Raw genomic sequence first — 14117 nt, 5'->3', positions numbered from 1 at the left:
CAACTTGTTGTAAATGTTACGCCCCGCTACACACCTGGTTCACGTGAAGATGCAAGCGGTGCCAGTGTTATCTATTCCTTTTTCCTTGTGTTTTTCCTGCGTTTTCCTACGTTTTTAGTGTTTTATGTGCGTGATGCTTTACTGTTGACATAACCCTGAAGAAGTCTCGCCGGATGGCAGACGAAACGTTGGTTTCCAATAAACACGTTAGAAACTAAGTGCCAGAAGAGCAATTCTGATTAATTAGTATGCCTGGCAACAAAAATAGCAGTATATTTGTTGTAATAAGAGACTTGTATGGGTCTCATGCCTTAAGAATGGCTCGAAGGTTTGTGCGACTCAATTTTGACGTCGCAAGCAGCAAGGTTCATTTGCATCACAATCACTCTTGTCTCAGAGAGAAAATATTACCACCAAGTCCAAGGTTTAGATCACCTATGGCATCTAAAGAAGGAAGAGACATTATGCGATCTTGTGGGTTTCGTTTTTTGAAACTGCGCATAAAAGATGCACATCTGCGCATTAAAAACAATACGCATGAGCTGAGCGGAATTACAGAGAGGTTAAGGAAAGACCTTGACATGACTGTGTTTTCTTCACTAAAGTCTTACGTGGAGGAAGGCACATTACGAATTGTGACGTCAGGAAGAAAAAAGTGCGAAGAAAAACTCGGTATGTGGCGTGAAAAAAGGAAGGAATTAACGGTAAAGGGCTGCGTTACCAACTTGTCAGACCATGAGCTCACACCAGAACAGCATGGTGTTTTGTCGCTAGGCATGAATTTTGCCATCACACCTAACGTGATACCATGGAAACAGATTTTGGCTTTTGTTGAGAAAGGCCTGGTTGGACAGCCCGCGCATATAAAATCACTCCTGCAGGGCAAAGTTGTTGGCTGTATTCGTAGCCACAGTGGCCACAATACCGTTGGCTCTAACACCCCTAGGTCATATTTGTCGGCTGCACGAGAACTTCGCAACAACCAGAACATCGTCATATTGCGTGCCGACAAGGGCAATCGAACGGTGGTCATGAACCGTTCCGAATATAACACTAAACTGCTGGAACTTTTAAGTGACGCAAAAACTTACAAAAAGTTGTCCAGAAACCCGACCCTGTCTTTAGAACGAAAGATAAACCGCTTCATCGGTTACTTACACAGGGAGCGTGAGGCGTTATCTGTTGGTGAGTTTCGACAGCTGCATTGCACAGACGGTAGGACGCCCGAATTGTACGGGCTTCCCAAGGTCCACAAGCCAGGCGTACCCCTCAGACCCATTGTTTCCTTTATCGGGTCCCCGTCTTATATGCTCGCCAAATTTATAGCAAGGATTATTTCCCCTTTGGTTGGGAACAGCCCATATCACGTTAAAAACTCACGTGAATTTGCAGCCGAAGTGAGGGATTTGACAATAGCGGATGGTGAATGTATGGTGTCCTTTGACGTCGTGTCTCTTTTCACCAATGTGCCAATATCGGTAGCTGTTACTAATGTCATGGCACGCTTAGAGGATGACAGTAACCTTGAGCAACGCACGTTGCTATCCTGTGAGGACATCGCAGAAGGGCTGAAATTATGTTTGAACGCCACCTATTTTTCCTTTCGTGGTGTGTTTTACCAACAGGTGTTTGGTACGGCGATGGGTTCTCCCATCTCTGTGGTAGTGGCGAACATTGTAATGGAAACAATTGAGGATAAGTCACTCGCCACTTTTGCGCATCCTCCTCGTTACTGGAAGCGATATGTCGACGACACCTTCGCCATCGTTGACGAAGCACAGCTCCAGTTGTTCCTTACCCACATTAACCATGTGGAAGATTCAATCAAATTCACTTTAGAAAAGGAAAGTGGTGGTAAATTACCGTTTTTAGATACAGAGGTTATCCGTGATGAGAAAGGTTTGATCAGCACTCGTGTGTATCGAAAGCCGACGCACACCAATCGGTACTTGTCGTTTAAGTCGGCACATCCGATACAACACAAGACAGCGGTAGTGCGGTCGCTGATGGATAGAGCCGAGGCTCTGGTTTCCCGAGAAGAAGACCGTGATAAAGAGGTGAAGTTCATAAAGAAGGTACTGCGGAAACATCTGTATCCGTCATGGATGTTTAGAAGAAAGCCTGCGGTCAAGCCACAAGAAACAGCGCCAACTACCGGTACGATCGTTTTGCCATATGTTCCGGTTCTAACAGACACGCTAAGGCGTATGATGTTGGACTATGGTATTGCGGTCTACACTAAGCCACACAGAACACTGGGCAGGATGTTGTCTCATCCTATCGAGAAGGGCACGGTCCAACCAAAAGGCGTTGTCTATTACATTCCGTGCAAGGACTGCGGTGGTTACACACTCGGTTAAAAGAGCATCGCCGCGACGTTGCAGCGAAGAACAGCCAGAGGACAGCACTGGCAAAACACGCTGCCACACTCGGCCACCGAGTTAACTTTGATGACGTGCAAATCCTAGAGATGGAGGACGATCATACAAAACGTCTGTTCCTGGAGACGCTCCACATCCATAAAAACGACAATTGCATAAACGATAAGGAGCAATGCGTATATTTTCCTGCTGTATACAACAACTTGTTGTAAATGTTACGCCCCGCTACACACCTGGTTCACGTGAAGATGCAAGCGGTGCCAGTGTTATCTATTCCTTTTTCCTTGTGTTTTTCCTGCGTTTTTCCTACGTTTTTAGTGTTTTATGTGCGTGATGCTTTACTGTTGACATAACCCTGAAGAAGTCTCGCCGGATGGCAGACGAAACGTTGGTTTCCAATAAACACGTTAGAAACTAAGTGCCAGAAGAGCAATTCTGATTAATTTCAGGTTATGGTCGTCAAAAAAATTAAACAGGCAAGAGCTGACAAACCTTTGAATGCATTTAACATTATCGTTATCACCGGTTGCCGCCATTGCGGTGTTAGCTTCGATAAGGCCACTATCAATGTCTGCAGGTGTTTCACAGTCTGTCGGCGACCGCAACATAGTCCCGCTGTGAAAACAAGACTGTTTAACTCCCCTATGTCAAACGGCGGTAAATCTAAACCGACCTCTCTGGCAAACTTTGTGGAATTTCACTCGGCGTAGCTATATCAATTGTCGGGGTATCCAGTAGCCCAAAGCCAAAACCCTCGCCTGTTACGATCGCCACTTCAGAGAAATTTTCCTCGTCTTTTTTCACTTCAGATTGTTATTCAACGCTGGGATAAATTAAAAACAATATTAAATAAACTTAATATGAATTACTCAATATTAAGAGAGGTCTCGCTTACCTCACATCGACAGGACATGTAAGACCGACTGCATTAAAGCTTCCATTCCGATTTATTGGGACAAATTCAAGTTCCTTTAAAATGTTGTCAAGAAATTCACTCGCAAACTGATGTTCATCACTGTTGTTGCTACAAAGAAAGTATAGGGTTGTGACAAACGTTTTACAACAACCCAACATGTATTTTATAGTTGTAAAATGCACAATAGTATTGGCTCAAAAAACCATTCATTAAAATCGCTCTTACATATTTGTTTCTCCAAACATAGGTTCTTGATTTTGTATGTCGTCGGTAGTGACTTGGTTTGACGGATCAGTTGCTAAATCGACTAATTTGTCAACGGCAAGTCCCATATTTTTTCTTGTTAGCGTTGGTCGTGGATTCGCGGTGGCGCCAATAGATTCACCAAGGTCCAAATTTTCTCTTCTGTTCACGACAAACCGCATTGGGCAAAATCGGAATTCATTAAAAATCGCTCTTACGTATTTGATGCTCCAAACAGGCAAACACTAAATGGAGGGACGGAGGGAAGGAGGGACGATGTACACTAAAGGGAGGGACGGAGGAAAAATGCACCCCTAAGGGAGGGAAACAGTCAGATGACATACTAAAACATAAATACATGTGCAAACAGGGCTGAAACCGTAAAATCATACATAAGAAAGGATAACAATTGTGGAGGCAAGGATTAGTCGCATAATTTAACGGAGGGAAAGATTTGTCGCACAATTCGACGGAGGGAAGAATTTGTTGACCATTATGATCTAATATACTACAAAGTACATGCAATAAACAATGTACAGGCGCTTATGGAGGGAAGGACATGTCGCAGAATTTAACGGAGGGAAGCATTTGTCGCACAATTCGATGGAGGGAAGAATTTGTTGACAATTATGAACGAATATACTACAAAGTAGTTCGGCCCCTTGTGGCCACAGTGCGCTGTGTGGGCACCATGGTAACCACCAGCTCATGGTGCCCACGACTACCTTCCTGTGTACCCCCAAAGGCACAATAATTTTGCGTCAGCGATGTACATGTCGCGACAATGGGATATATGTGGCCTCGTGCAAAACATGCGGAGCCCAGTATGTTGGGCAGACAAAAAACAAGTTTTTCACTCGCTGGAATGCCCACAGGTCTACTTGGTACCAGTTCGAGTGCTCGCTAGATAACGATGCTACGGCGCTAGGTAACCACTACCTGAACAAGCATAGCGAGCAGAAACCACCTGCAGGGAGTTTGGACCTATATGAGGACTTATGGTTGCACAGAATACGTGCACAAATCAATGAGCAAACCATGGTAATACCATCATGCAAATAGTTTGGTCCACTATTTCCCACTCGCAGACCATCTAAGCCAGTGGTTCTCAAACTGTGGTACGCGTACCACTAGTGGTACGCGAGAGCTTTTCAAGTGGTACGCGATTTAGTCTACTCTATACAAGTTGCCGCACTTTGCAGAAGCCAAAACCGCTGCAAATACATGATGTCGGTTTTCTTTATTGTGCATTTGTGACGCAATAGTATCAACGTGAAATTGTTGCACTGTTGAAGTAATTCTGACATCGTGTATTCAACTGTGCAACAATTTCACGTTGATACTATTGCGTCACAAATGCACAATAAAGAAATCCAAGCAACTGGTGATATTGGCCAAATTGTTATTCATTGGTGGTATGTCATAACAGTTATGGTATAGTAATATGGTGGTACGCAGTGTATTAAAAAACAAATGAGCGGTACGTGATTGGAAAAAGTTTGAGAAACACTGATCTAAGCTGTCCACAGATTACTTTGTGAAATTTAATATACAATAATTTTATCGTAACAATTAACAATGATTCCAAACTAGCCGTGACACTGTTGGTCCTCCCTGACACGCCTGGTGGACACCTATTGACTTGCTGTGCCCTTTAAATTGGCCACATTGGCTTGCACTCGCCAAATTCCAAATTTATTCTTCTGTTCACGACAAACCGCATTGGACGAAAACGGAATTCATTAAAAATCGCTCTTACGTATTTGATGCTCCAAACATAGGTTCTTGAATTTGAATGTTGTCGGTAGTGACTTGGTTTGACGGATAGGTCTCTAAATTGACTGATTTCTCAGCGGCTAGTCCAATATTTTTTCTTGTTGGCGTTGGTGGATTTGCGGTGGCGCCAATTGATTCACCAAGGTCTGCATTTTCTGTTCTGTTTACAACATAAGCAAAAACGGAATTCATTTAAAATAATTTTATTTTCTAACAGCAATTCCATTTACCTAGGCTTTTTCCGGACATCCGCTTCACATATGTCAGTGTCCGATGAACGTTTTGTTGTTCTACTGCAGAAACATAAATTATATTATAGAAATGTAAAACAATTTTACGCAAACTCACCTCTTTCTTGAACCGTGGATTTTCGGGCAAGTGTTTTTTAGATGCCTTTGTAGATTGGACCTCGCCCCAAAACTAACAAACACAATAAAATACAATTAGTAGCAACAAAAAAAAAAAAATTTCAGTTCTCACACTCTTTCGCAATGATCACATGTGACTTGTTTATCGCAAGAGGACATGTGCTTTTCCAAATGTTCTTTCTTCCAAAATCTAGCACCACAAGTGCCACATGAAAACGGCCGTTTCTTTCCCGGTGGTTTATCCATTTCTTAACGGAAACCTTCTGTAAAAGTAAGCAACTGAATCAGTTTTGATCACACCTTAATTTCAAACTATATTATATCTCCAGCTTATAAAATGTAATCAAACTTTCAATATTATTACTTTCTTACTGTACATAAACTTTTTTTTTTAATTTAAACTAATCTAACGTACTTACCACTTGGGTTTACGTCCTTACTCGACCAACTCATTCACCGAATGAACCACTCTAAGTTATTTTTCCTACAATATGTGATCAATCCCATATAAGTGAACAGTGACTGATCCCACAGAACAGTGCGCGATCTTAGACCAAGTGAAGAGTGCCCGATCCCACACAAGTGAAGAGTGCCCGATCCCTAATAGGTGAAGAGTGCCCAAGTTCGTGGGCTCACTCCTACTACTAATTTTAAACCTTGCCATCGATGCATCGTTTCGCCTTTACCTAAATATTTATCTGAGTTGCCTGAAACACTGACACACGTTAGACTCTAGATAATGTAATGGTAATGTAAATAACTCTAAGGGTCTCAGAGATATTTAACAGTGTCTCGATGACCTGAGCGGTTATTGAGTCTCTTTGATGGTTAAACCTGCTTCTGCCCCGTTCTATAAAGCACCCAGAACCAAGATCTCTTCCCGAATAATTGTATTCTTTTCTGTTATCTTCTTCAATACGACGGTACATTACAGCTTTCAATACAACGTTGATAGGATGCCAACAAATAGAATCAAGTAGAATCAAATAGAATGAATTAGAATGAATTTACTGGTCTAACCTGGGCTTTTTAACGCTCTCCATTATGAGAGCTGATTGGTCAATAATGTCACGTGATATCATGAAGCGCTTGAAGTAATATAATACAAGAACATAGGTGTGATGTGACATAAGCATAGGAGAACATTTTATGTGGTAAACAGGATGTTGAATGAATCACTTTACTCGAGAATATTGAATGGCTCAATCATTTGGGTCACATTGTGGGATTATGCAGTACATGCAAAGCTGCGCGCAAAACATTACGCAATACAAGCTCTGGTTTCTGTGACGTATGTTACACACGCAAAACATTACGCAATACAAGCACTGCTTTCTGTGACGTATGTTACAGTAAAAACGAATACAATGAAAACAATTACTCTCAGTCGCACGGTGGAACTCAAAGGTTATAAATTTATACACGAGGCATACACAAAACACAAACACTACAACAGAGTGGTGCCATATGTTACAAATAAAATGCTTGCAGTTGAACACGGCAGTGGCCACAACACACTGCTGCAGAAATATCAAGAAATAAACGTGTTTCGCGTCCTGTATAAACTAAGTATAAAAAACATTTAATGGTAATTGCAGTTTGTTGCAACTAGTGACAGCTTTGTATAATGACCAAGATTAACCTGAGTTGAGACAATAAAGTGTTTGCGTCCTACAACGTGTGTTCTTCATCCATTGCTATACAGATTCCGAATGAATCGTGTCATGATGACGTGAATAACGAACAGCTTTTAGCAAATCTGCTAGTTTATCGATGGCTGTAAGATCAGAAGATCTTTCTAAAACTTCATTTTTGCAATATATGCCGATATAGCCCAATTTACAACTTTTGACTTTTGAAACCTTCTCAACATTTATCCGCACATCACTTTGACTTTCGAATCCTTTATTCCACCCCATGCTCCGTGCCATTGGTACCAACTTAAAGAGTTTTCACTGGTAATATTTCTCGACCACGGACCATTGAGATGGGCGTATCCGCAATCACGATGCCACCATGCTCCACCATAACTCAGTGCACAATTACCGGAATTCCTGCAATTAAGTCGGTTGTCAACATCTCTGTGTTATAACTTAGGCCTATTTAAACTCAGTTAATCTAAACATGTGTTTACCTTAAACTTTAAAAACGCAACCCAGTTTTAGAGCAATTGATTTTTACGGTTGTTCATTTATCAGGTTAAATTTGTCAATGAAAATCAACGATATGAGAAAATTTATTTCATTTTCTTCAAACACAACCCGTTTTGTTTCGATTGCAAAACAGAAATATAATCAACACGTTGTAAAATTATTACTCACTGATCATTATCTCTGTCGTTAGTTGTAAATCTCATCCCGTTTATACTGAGCGGCCCAGCCATGGAATCACCAATATTCCCCGAATATCCGGATATATTTATTGTGTAAGAACTTCCTTCATCGCCAATGCTGAAGGTACTGTAAGCAGCAAGGTCGTAAAGTTTTAATGCAAATTTTTTTACGTAATGTGCTGTTTAAAATCCATCCGTTTACATTTGTTTGTTGCTGAGGAAAATGTATGTTAACACAAACGCTCTTTGTGACCTCATGTGTTACACACTGGGTCGTGATTTTTGAGATAAGGCAATGATTTTTTTAAATATGCAGTAAACACAGGGTAGGAATAGAAACCTTTTTCCTCCTTTTATCAAATTAAAGAAAAACGTGATCAGTTTCCGTTTTTTGGTAAAATTTATTATTGTACCAAACTACACACTTGTTTATTGTACACCATATTTTACTGCAATTTATAATAATTGCACATGCAAAGCAAGATCTGTTCTTACATTTTCAGTACAAACTGAAGCAAAGCAAAGGTACAAGGCATAATAATTTTCAACGGGGCCAGTTTGTATTTGAGTCTTAGATACAAGAGTGCTCGCCGCAGTTACTGCCGGATTATGTTAAACTGTATGACAGTGGTACGTTTCATGTAAAAAATGATCCCCGAGGTCCAGGGATTTAAAACCGTGGACAGAAAAAATATTTCTTCAACCGCATTCCTCTGACACAAATTCACATTCAAGCACAACTGGATTCTGTCCCAGCAAACCTCGTTTTCACTACTGATGTGATGAGGCGGAATTTTTTTTGGGCGGGGAGGTCTCGCAACATTTATACCACGGCAGTGATAGACGAACTCGCATGGCACTGCCCCGTGGCTTGTGTCATGCAAACTACCGTGTGATCAACTTTGAAAATATTACCTTTTGTATTCTTGAGTCACAAACATTTCAAGCGTATCGATACAAATGATGCTTAGGTTTTCTAGGCAAACGCAAACACGCCAATAACGCCGGGAGCGCAATCAGCATATACTGAGGCGCGCAGTAAATACTCCGCAAAACCTTGGTTACCGGAAAAATCTCGAAGATCAACACGAAGGCGACATCTAGTGGACGCATTGGTGATTTGATGCAGTTTCTCCAATCCTGATTAAATTTATTCGTTGTTGGGAGAATAACACATTGCAATTCCAATCCCAGTCTGGACACTTTTTATCATAAATTTTATGTGTGGTCTTTACAAAGTTTTTCAGGTCATATCTGGATTCGTACTGGTTTTACCAAGGTGCTTAAGGGCAACATAAACGGAACAATGTTTAAAAAACTAAGTTGTTAGTCTGTGAAAAGTTCGTTTTCAGGTATGTTGGTTTAAGCATGATAAAATCGAGCAATCAAATACACCTACAAGCAGCAGCTAAAAATCTGTAATGTGAAGGCTGTGCGCATTCAAGTATTTTTGTTTATTTAACGTTACAAAACATTTGAGTTTCTGTTTAAACTTGTGAGATGTTAAGTTAAGGATTGCTTTATTGGAATACAAACCCATCCAGAATTCTGTTGATAGATTCCCAAACCCGTTCTTGTAATCCACCCAATCTCTACCGAAACTCACAGATCCATCATAACGACGCTGGAACACCTGGTGTTTATCATAACCGTAGTAATGAGTTCAGCCAATAATTTCGACCACCAAACGTTTCCCAACCATTCATGATACAGTTTTAGAGGCAAACTCACCAGCCAACCTCTACCATCCATGTCGCAATATCCCTGGAAAGGTAGAGGAGAAGTTAAACTGTAGACTCCGCTCACGTTAAAGCCGTTTTGTAATGCGTCCTTGCAGGTTGGAAACGAGCCTAAGTTTTGAACACCATGAACAGTGTTAATAAGTTGCATTCTTTTCATCCAAAAAGAAACCAAAAACAAAAGTTACAAAATCTTACCTTTTTCGCAATGTGTTCCGCTGTATCCGTGGGCACATGAACAATTGTATACTAAGGATGTTTTTAAATCAATGCAAGTTCCATTGTTCTGGCAAATATCGGGATTTTGAGCACAGAAATCTGGAACTGGAAAAACATTTGGTTTCATGTTCTGAATTTGCATTCTTACTGGCAAGGTTTAAATACAATAAATTAAAGAATTTTCGTGGAACAGAATTTTCGTTACAGGAACAGAATTTTCGTTTCGGAAACACAATTTTCGTTTCGGGAACGAAATTTTCGTTACGGGAACAGAATTTTTGTTACGGGAACAGAATAAATCGCCTGTCATATCTTTGCGAATTAAAATTTGGCAGTTAAATACTACAGCGATGTTGAAGGCGGTACCTTTACACCTTATTCAACTTTATGCTTTAGTTTTTTGTTGACATACGAAAAGGCGTTCTTTAAACTGTTTTGGCTAATGACAGCGCGGTTTAAGCTTGTCTTTGACAGGTATTCGCTTGTTAATTCTTTGTTTTACATTCAAGCGAATTAAAATTTGGCAGGTAAATACTACAGCCATGTTGAAGGCAATACCTGGAAACCTTATTCAAGTATATGCTTTAGTTTTTTGTTGACATACGAAAAGGCGTTACTATGACTGTTATGGTGAATATCGCGGTTTAAGCTTGTCTTTGCCAGGTAATCGCCATTCATTTCTTTGTTTTACATCCAAGCGAAATAAATTTAGCAGTTAAATGCTCTAGGTACGTTGGAGACGGTCCCATTGAACCGTATTCGACTATCTGCTTCGTTTTTTTGTTGACATATACAAAGTTTGCCAGCACTAGGCCGAAAAATACCTAACATAATTCGTTGATAATAACAGTTAAGCACCCAAGGCCAGGGCTGATTGCTGTTGGTGATCGTAATTTGAACACCTTGCATTTGATCAAAGAAATAAAGATATGTTTAATATTTACATTAGCTTAATTCAAAAACGTCAAACTTACAACAATCGATACCATTTCCTGTGTAGTTTGCTTTGCAAGAACATTGAAAACTGCCGACAGTGTTGATGCAGGTTGCATGTTGATGACAGTTGTGCATTACTGTTGCGCATTCGTTTATGTCTAAATATGATAATTATGATCAACTTCAGTGGTCTGTCTCAGGCTAAGTGGCATTTAGCTCAGCTCAGAGGTCAACGCGGGGCTTGAACTTTATAAAGAATATCACCTTAAACATGACACCAAGTGAACTTTCTTAAAGCCTTATTTCAGAACCTGTAAATATAATCTGTGGCCTGGTAAATCGTCAGGCTTTATAACTGTAAATACCGAACATTACAGCTAAGAGAGCTTTTAGGACGATTTCCTACCTATTTCACAATCTGACCCGATCAAGCCGGGGTTGCAAGAACAGTGTTGGTCGTTAACTCCAGACAAACATTCACCGTTGTTAGAACAAGTTTTTAAACAGTCTTCAACTGAGAGATTATAGTGAACAAACGTCATTTGGTTTATCATTTCTTTTATAAAATCCTGTTTAACTGGTGAAAGGCTTTTTGTTAACTTACGAGTGAACGAAAAGTATCGACTCGCTGAACCACACGATTTGCTGGTTACACCACCCTTGGTCGAACTAATAAATGAGCGTCTTCCGCTTCTTGAATAAAACGTAACGTAACCTCCACTTCCTTAAAATATTCCTGGTTGATTTAAACAAACCACAAAGTATCATCTACAACAACATACGCGACAAGATTCCAGCGTGAATGGCAGAGGCACAAACCGATGAATTTTTGCTGTACGTATTTGTTCCACAGACGTAGTTGGACGAACAACCAGGTGGACAAAATACATCAGTTACAGAAAACTCAGTATTTCCTTTCGTGCTGCATTTCACTGTATTGGTGTGAATAATAATATTAAATAATTAGTCTGACTAAACGCTACCCGGAGCATATCGTACTTTCAAATGTGTAAGACCATCTTGCAAACGAACAAGATTTGCTTTTCACTCCGTTCCTCTCCAACCCTTTATATTCTTGTATTGGGTCACTTTTGTATACCTCAAAGTAGCCTCCATTATCTAAAATATTTGGTTTGATTTTAAAGAAACTCCGTAAAACCTATTAGATTAGTTTCAAGCAGCTGGCATGTTAAACTATTTTCAATGCAACTTACTGTCCATCAGTCCTGCGTGCATTGCAGCCAGACACAGAGGGCCTCTAGCGTAGTCATCAGTTCCACACAAATCGGAATGTTGACTCCAGCAGTTGGGTGGGCAGATTACTTTTGAAATTGAGTGATTTAAATCTGACAACTTTGTGTCACACGATGCTGTGAAAATAAAATATGTCATAGACTTGCATGCAGTGCAGGTAATTTTTTTTGTGTAAATTTGCAGATTGCTCACCTATCAACGAATTACATTCATTCGTGAATTGCAAATAACAAAGCAGTAAAGCTTGTATGTAATTCTTCAACATGGTTGCTGACAAACATACGCTACAAATAAACAAGAAGTTTTTAAATTTGGGAAATTAAACTAACTTGTATTTCGTTTAAAGAAAGGAAACAGTTAAATTCATTGAGCAAACAATCACACTAGTGATAGTCACATCCTTTAGTATATCCAAAAAGAGTTTTCGCGATAGATTTTTTTCTGTTCATTAAACGCTTAGCACAGTAAGTTCAAAGCGTTGTGGCCACTGACAAAGCCTTAACCTACTGATATCTATCAATTCAAGGTTTTTTTTCCTAACGCCACACGCCACACAGCAGTTTCGTTTCTTTTATCGCAAAATGTCTTGCAAACGCGTTTAAAAATTTCACTTAGACCGTCGCCCAACACTTGGAGCATAACGCACACTTACATGCAATTTAGAACAGAATAGTGGAACACGACAACAAAGCGCAGGAACTGGTGCGGTTTCGAATTAAATTAGAAACACAATGTACGCATAACCAGTTTAAAGCTACACAAAAACAACGCACTGACCAAACTGTTTTGCGAAACGATCTGATGTATAACAGTAGTTACGTTAACGTATGATGAATTAATCATTCTCGCTAAAAAAACACCTACCAGACCATCGCCAATCATTTAGAACAAAACGCACGCTTACTTTGGACATTGAGTGATTTAATAAATCTGGCGACATTTCAATGACCCATATATGGGTCATACGATGATGCGTCAACGTAGTAAAAAGGAATAAATTTAATTGCTTCAAAATCGTTTGAAATGTTCTGTTCTATAGTTTCATCGGCTAAATTGACACGTTGCTTAGCGATAAACGAAGCGCATTGATTCGTTTTGGGCAGATAAAAAAGCTGCAAAGCTTGTCTGTGATGCTTTAACATGGTTGCTATATAAATTGTCAGAACATACGCTACACATTAACGAAAAGCCTCAAGATATGAAGCAAGTTAAACTAACTTCATTGCGTTTAAATAAAGGAAACAATCAAATCATAAAGCAAACAATCACAATAATAATGTGCAAAAAAGGCATAATATTCATTGAAAGCTGCCACAGTCCGAAAGGCTCCAGTAAGTGGAAATCTGTGTGAACCGCTAGTGCAAAAGCTAGCGCAGTGCCACAGTCACCAAATGAACTGATGAGACCTTACAGGTCGAAACTGTTGTGTACACCCTATCTGCAAAAGAGGTTGGCGATGAAATTTTTCACTTACAAATTTTCCTCTGTTTGTAAAAAGGAGAGCGCAGTGAGCTTTGTGGCTACTGTTAAAACCTCAAACAACTAATATCTCTTAATTTAGCTCTATTTGTCCCTGGGATTGTAAGTTGCGGTTTGTGTGAGTCGGCTTGTAAAAAAAGGTGGTGAGTATCTCATCCGGTTTTGTAACAGTTTTTGTACTTTTTCGTCGCGTAATTTCGCAACCATCGGTTTCGCCAGTGTGTTTGTTTTTATTCTCTCAAGAAGCCTGGTCGTTCGTACAGACGTAAGAAAAAATTACAAAAAGGAGTTTGTTTTCAGTTCAGTAATTCATTATGCTACCTAGTGATTAAAACCTATTCTCAGTTTTTTAAACAATTATTGCCGTAGGATCCGTTGTCGTTTCAGACCTTAAAAGCGCTGCACACCTTCACCTTCATCACAATGTGCGATTGATCATCAACAAAATCCACAATGATGAAACATGCGCAACCC

General features: G+C 40.0%; 2 protein-coding genes across 2 annotated transcripts; one reads left to right on the top strand and one right to left on the bottom strand.

The window, feature by feature from the left end:
- Window positions 1-317: 317 nt before the first annotated feature.
- On the top strand, window positions 318-2360 carry LOC145909582 (uncharacterized). Its single transcript, XM_082996961.1, has one exon. The coding sequence runs from the start codon at window positions 318-320 to the stop codon at window positions 2358-2360; it is 2043 nt and encodes a 680-aa protein (XP_082853087.1).
- An 834-nt stretch (window positions 2361-3194) lies between these two features.
- Window positions 3195-12437, bottom strand: LOC145909581 (uncharacterized). The gene is made up of 16 exons (XM_082996960.1): window positions 12357-12437; window positions 12125-12280; window positions 11910-12029; window positions 11693-11842; window positions 11511-11634; window positions 11317-11423; window positions 10949-11068; window positions 9954-10079; window positions 9748-9866; window positions 5799-5947; window positions 5665-5736; window positions 5547-5609; window positions 5300-5476; window positions 3523-3702; window positions 3277-3405; window positions 3195-3204 (listed from the first exon to the last, which is right to left on the bottom strand). The coding sequence occupies exons 1-16, from the start codon at window positions 12427-12429 to the stop codon at window positions 3195-3197; spliced, it is 1875 nt and encodes a 624-aa protein (XP_082853086.1). The 5' UTR covers window positions 12430-12437.
- Window positions 12438-14117: the final 1680 nt, after the last annotated feature.

Source organism: Ascidia mentula, chromosome 7, assembly GCF_947561715.1.
Source record: "Ascidia mentula chromosome 7, kaAscMent1.1, whole genome shotgun sequence".
Taxonomy (NCBI): domain Eukaryota; kingdom Metazoa; phylum Chordata; class Ascidiacea; order Phlebobranchia; family Ascidiidae; genus Ascidia; species Ascidia mentula.
This window is presented reverse-complemented; position numbering and strand designations above follow the sequence as displayed.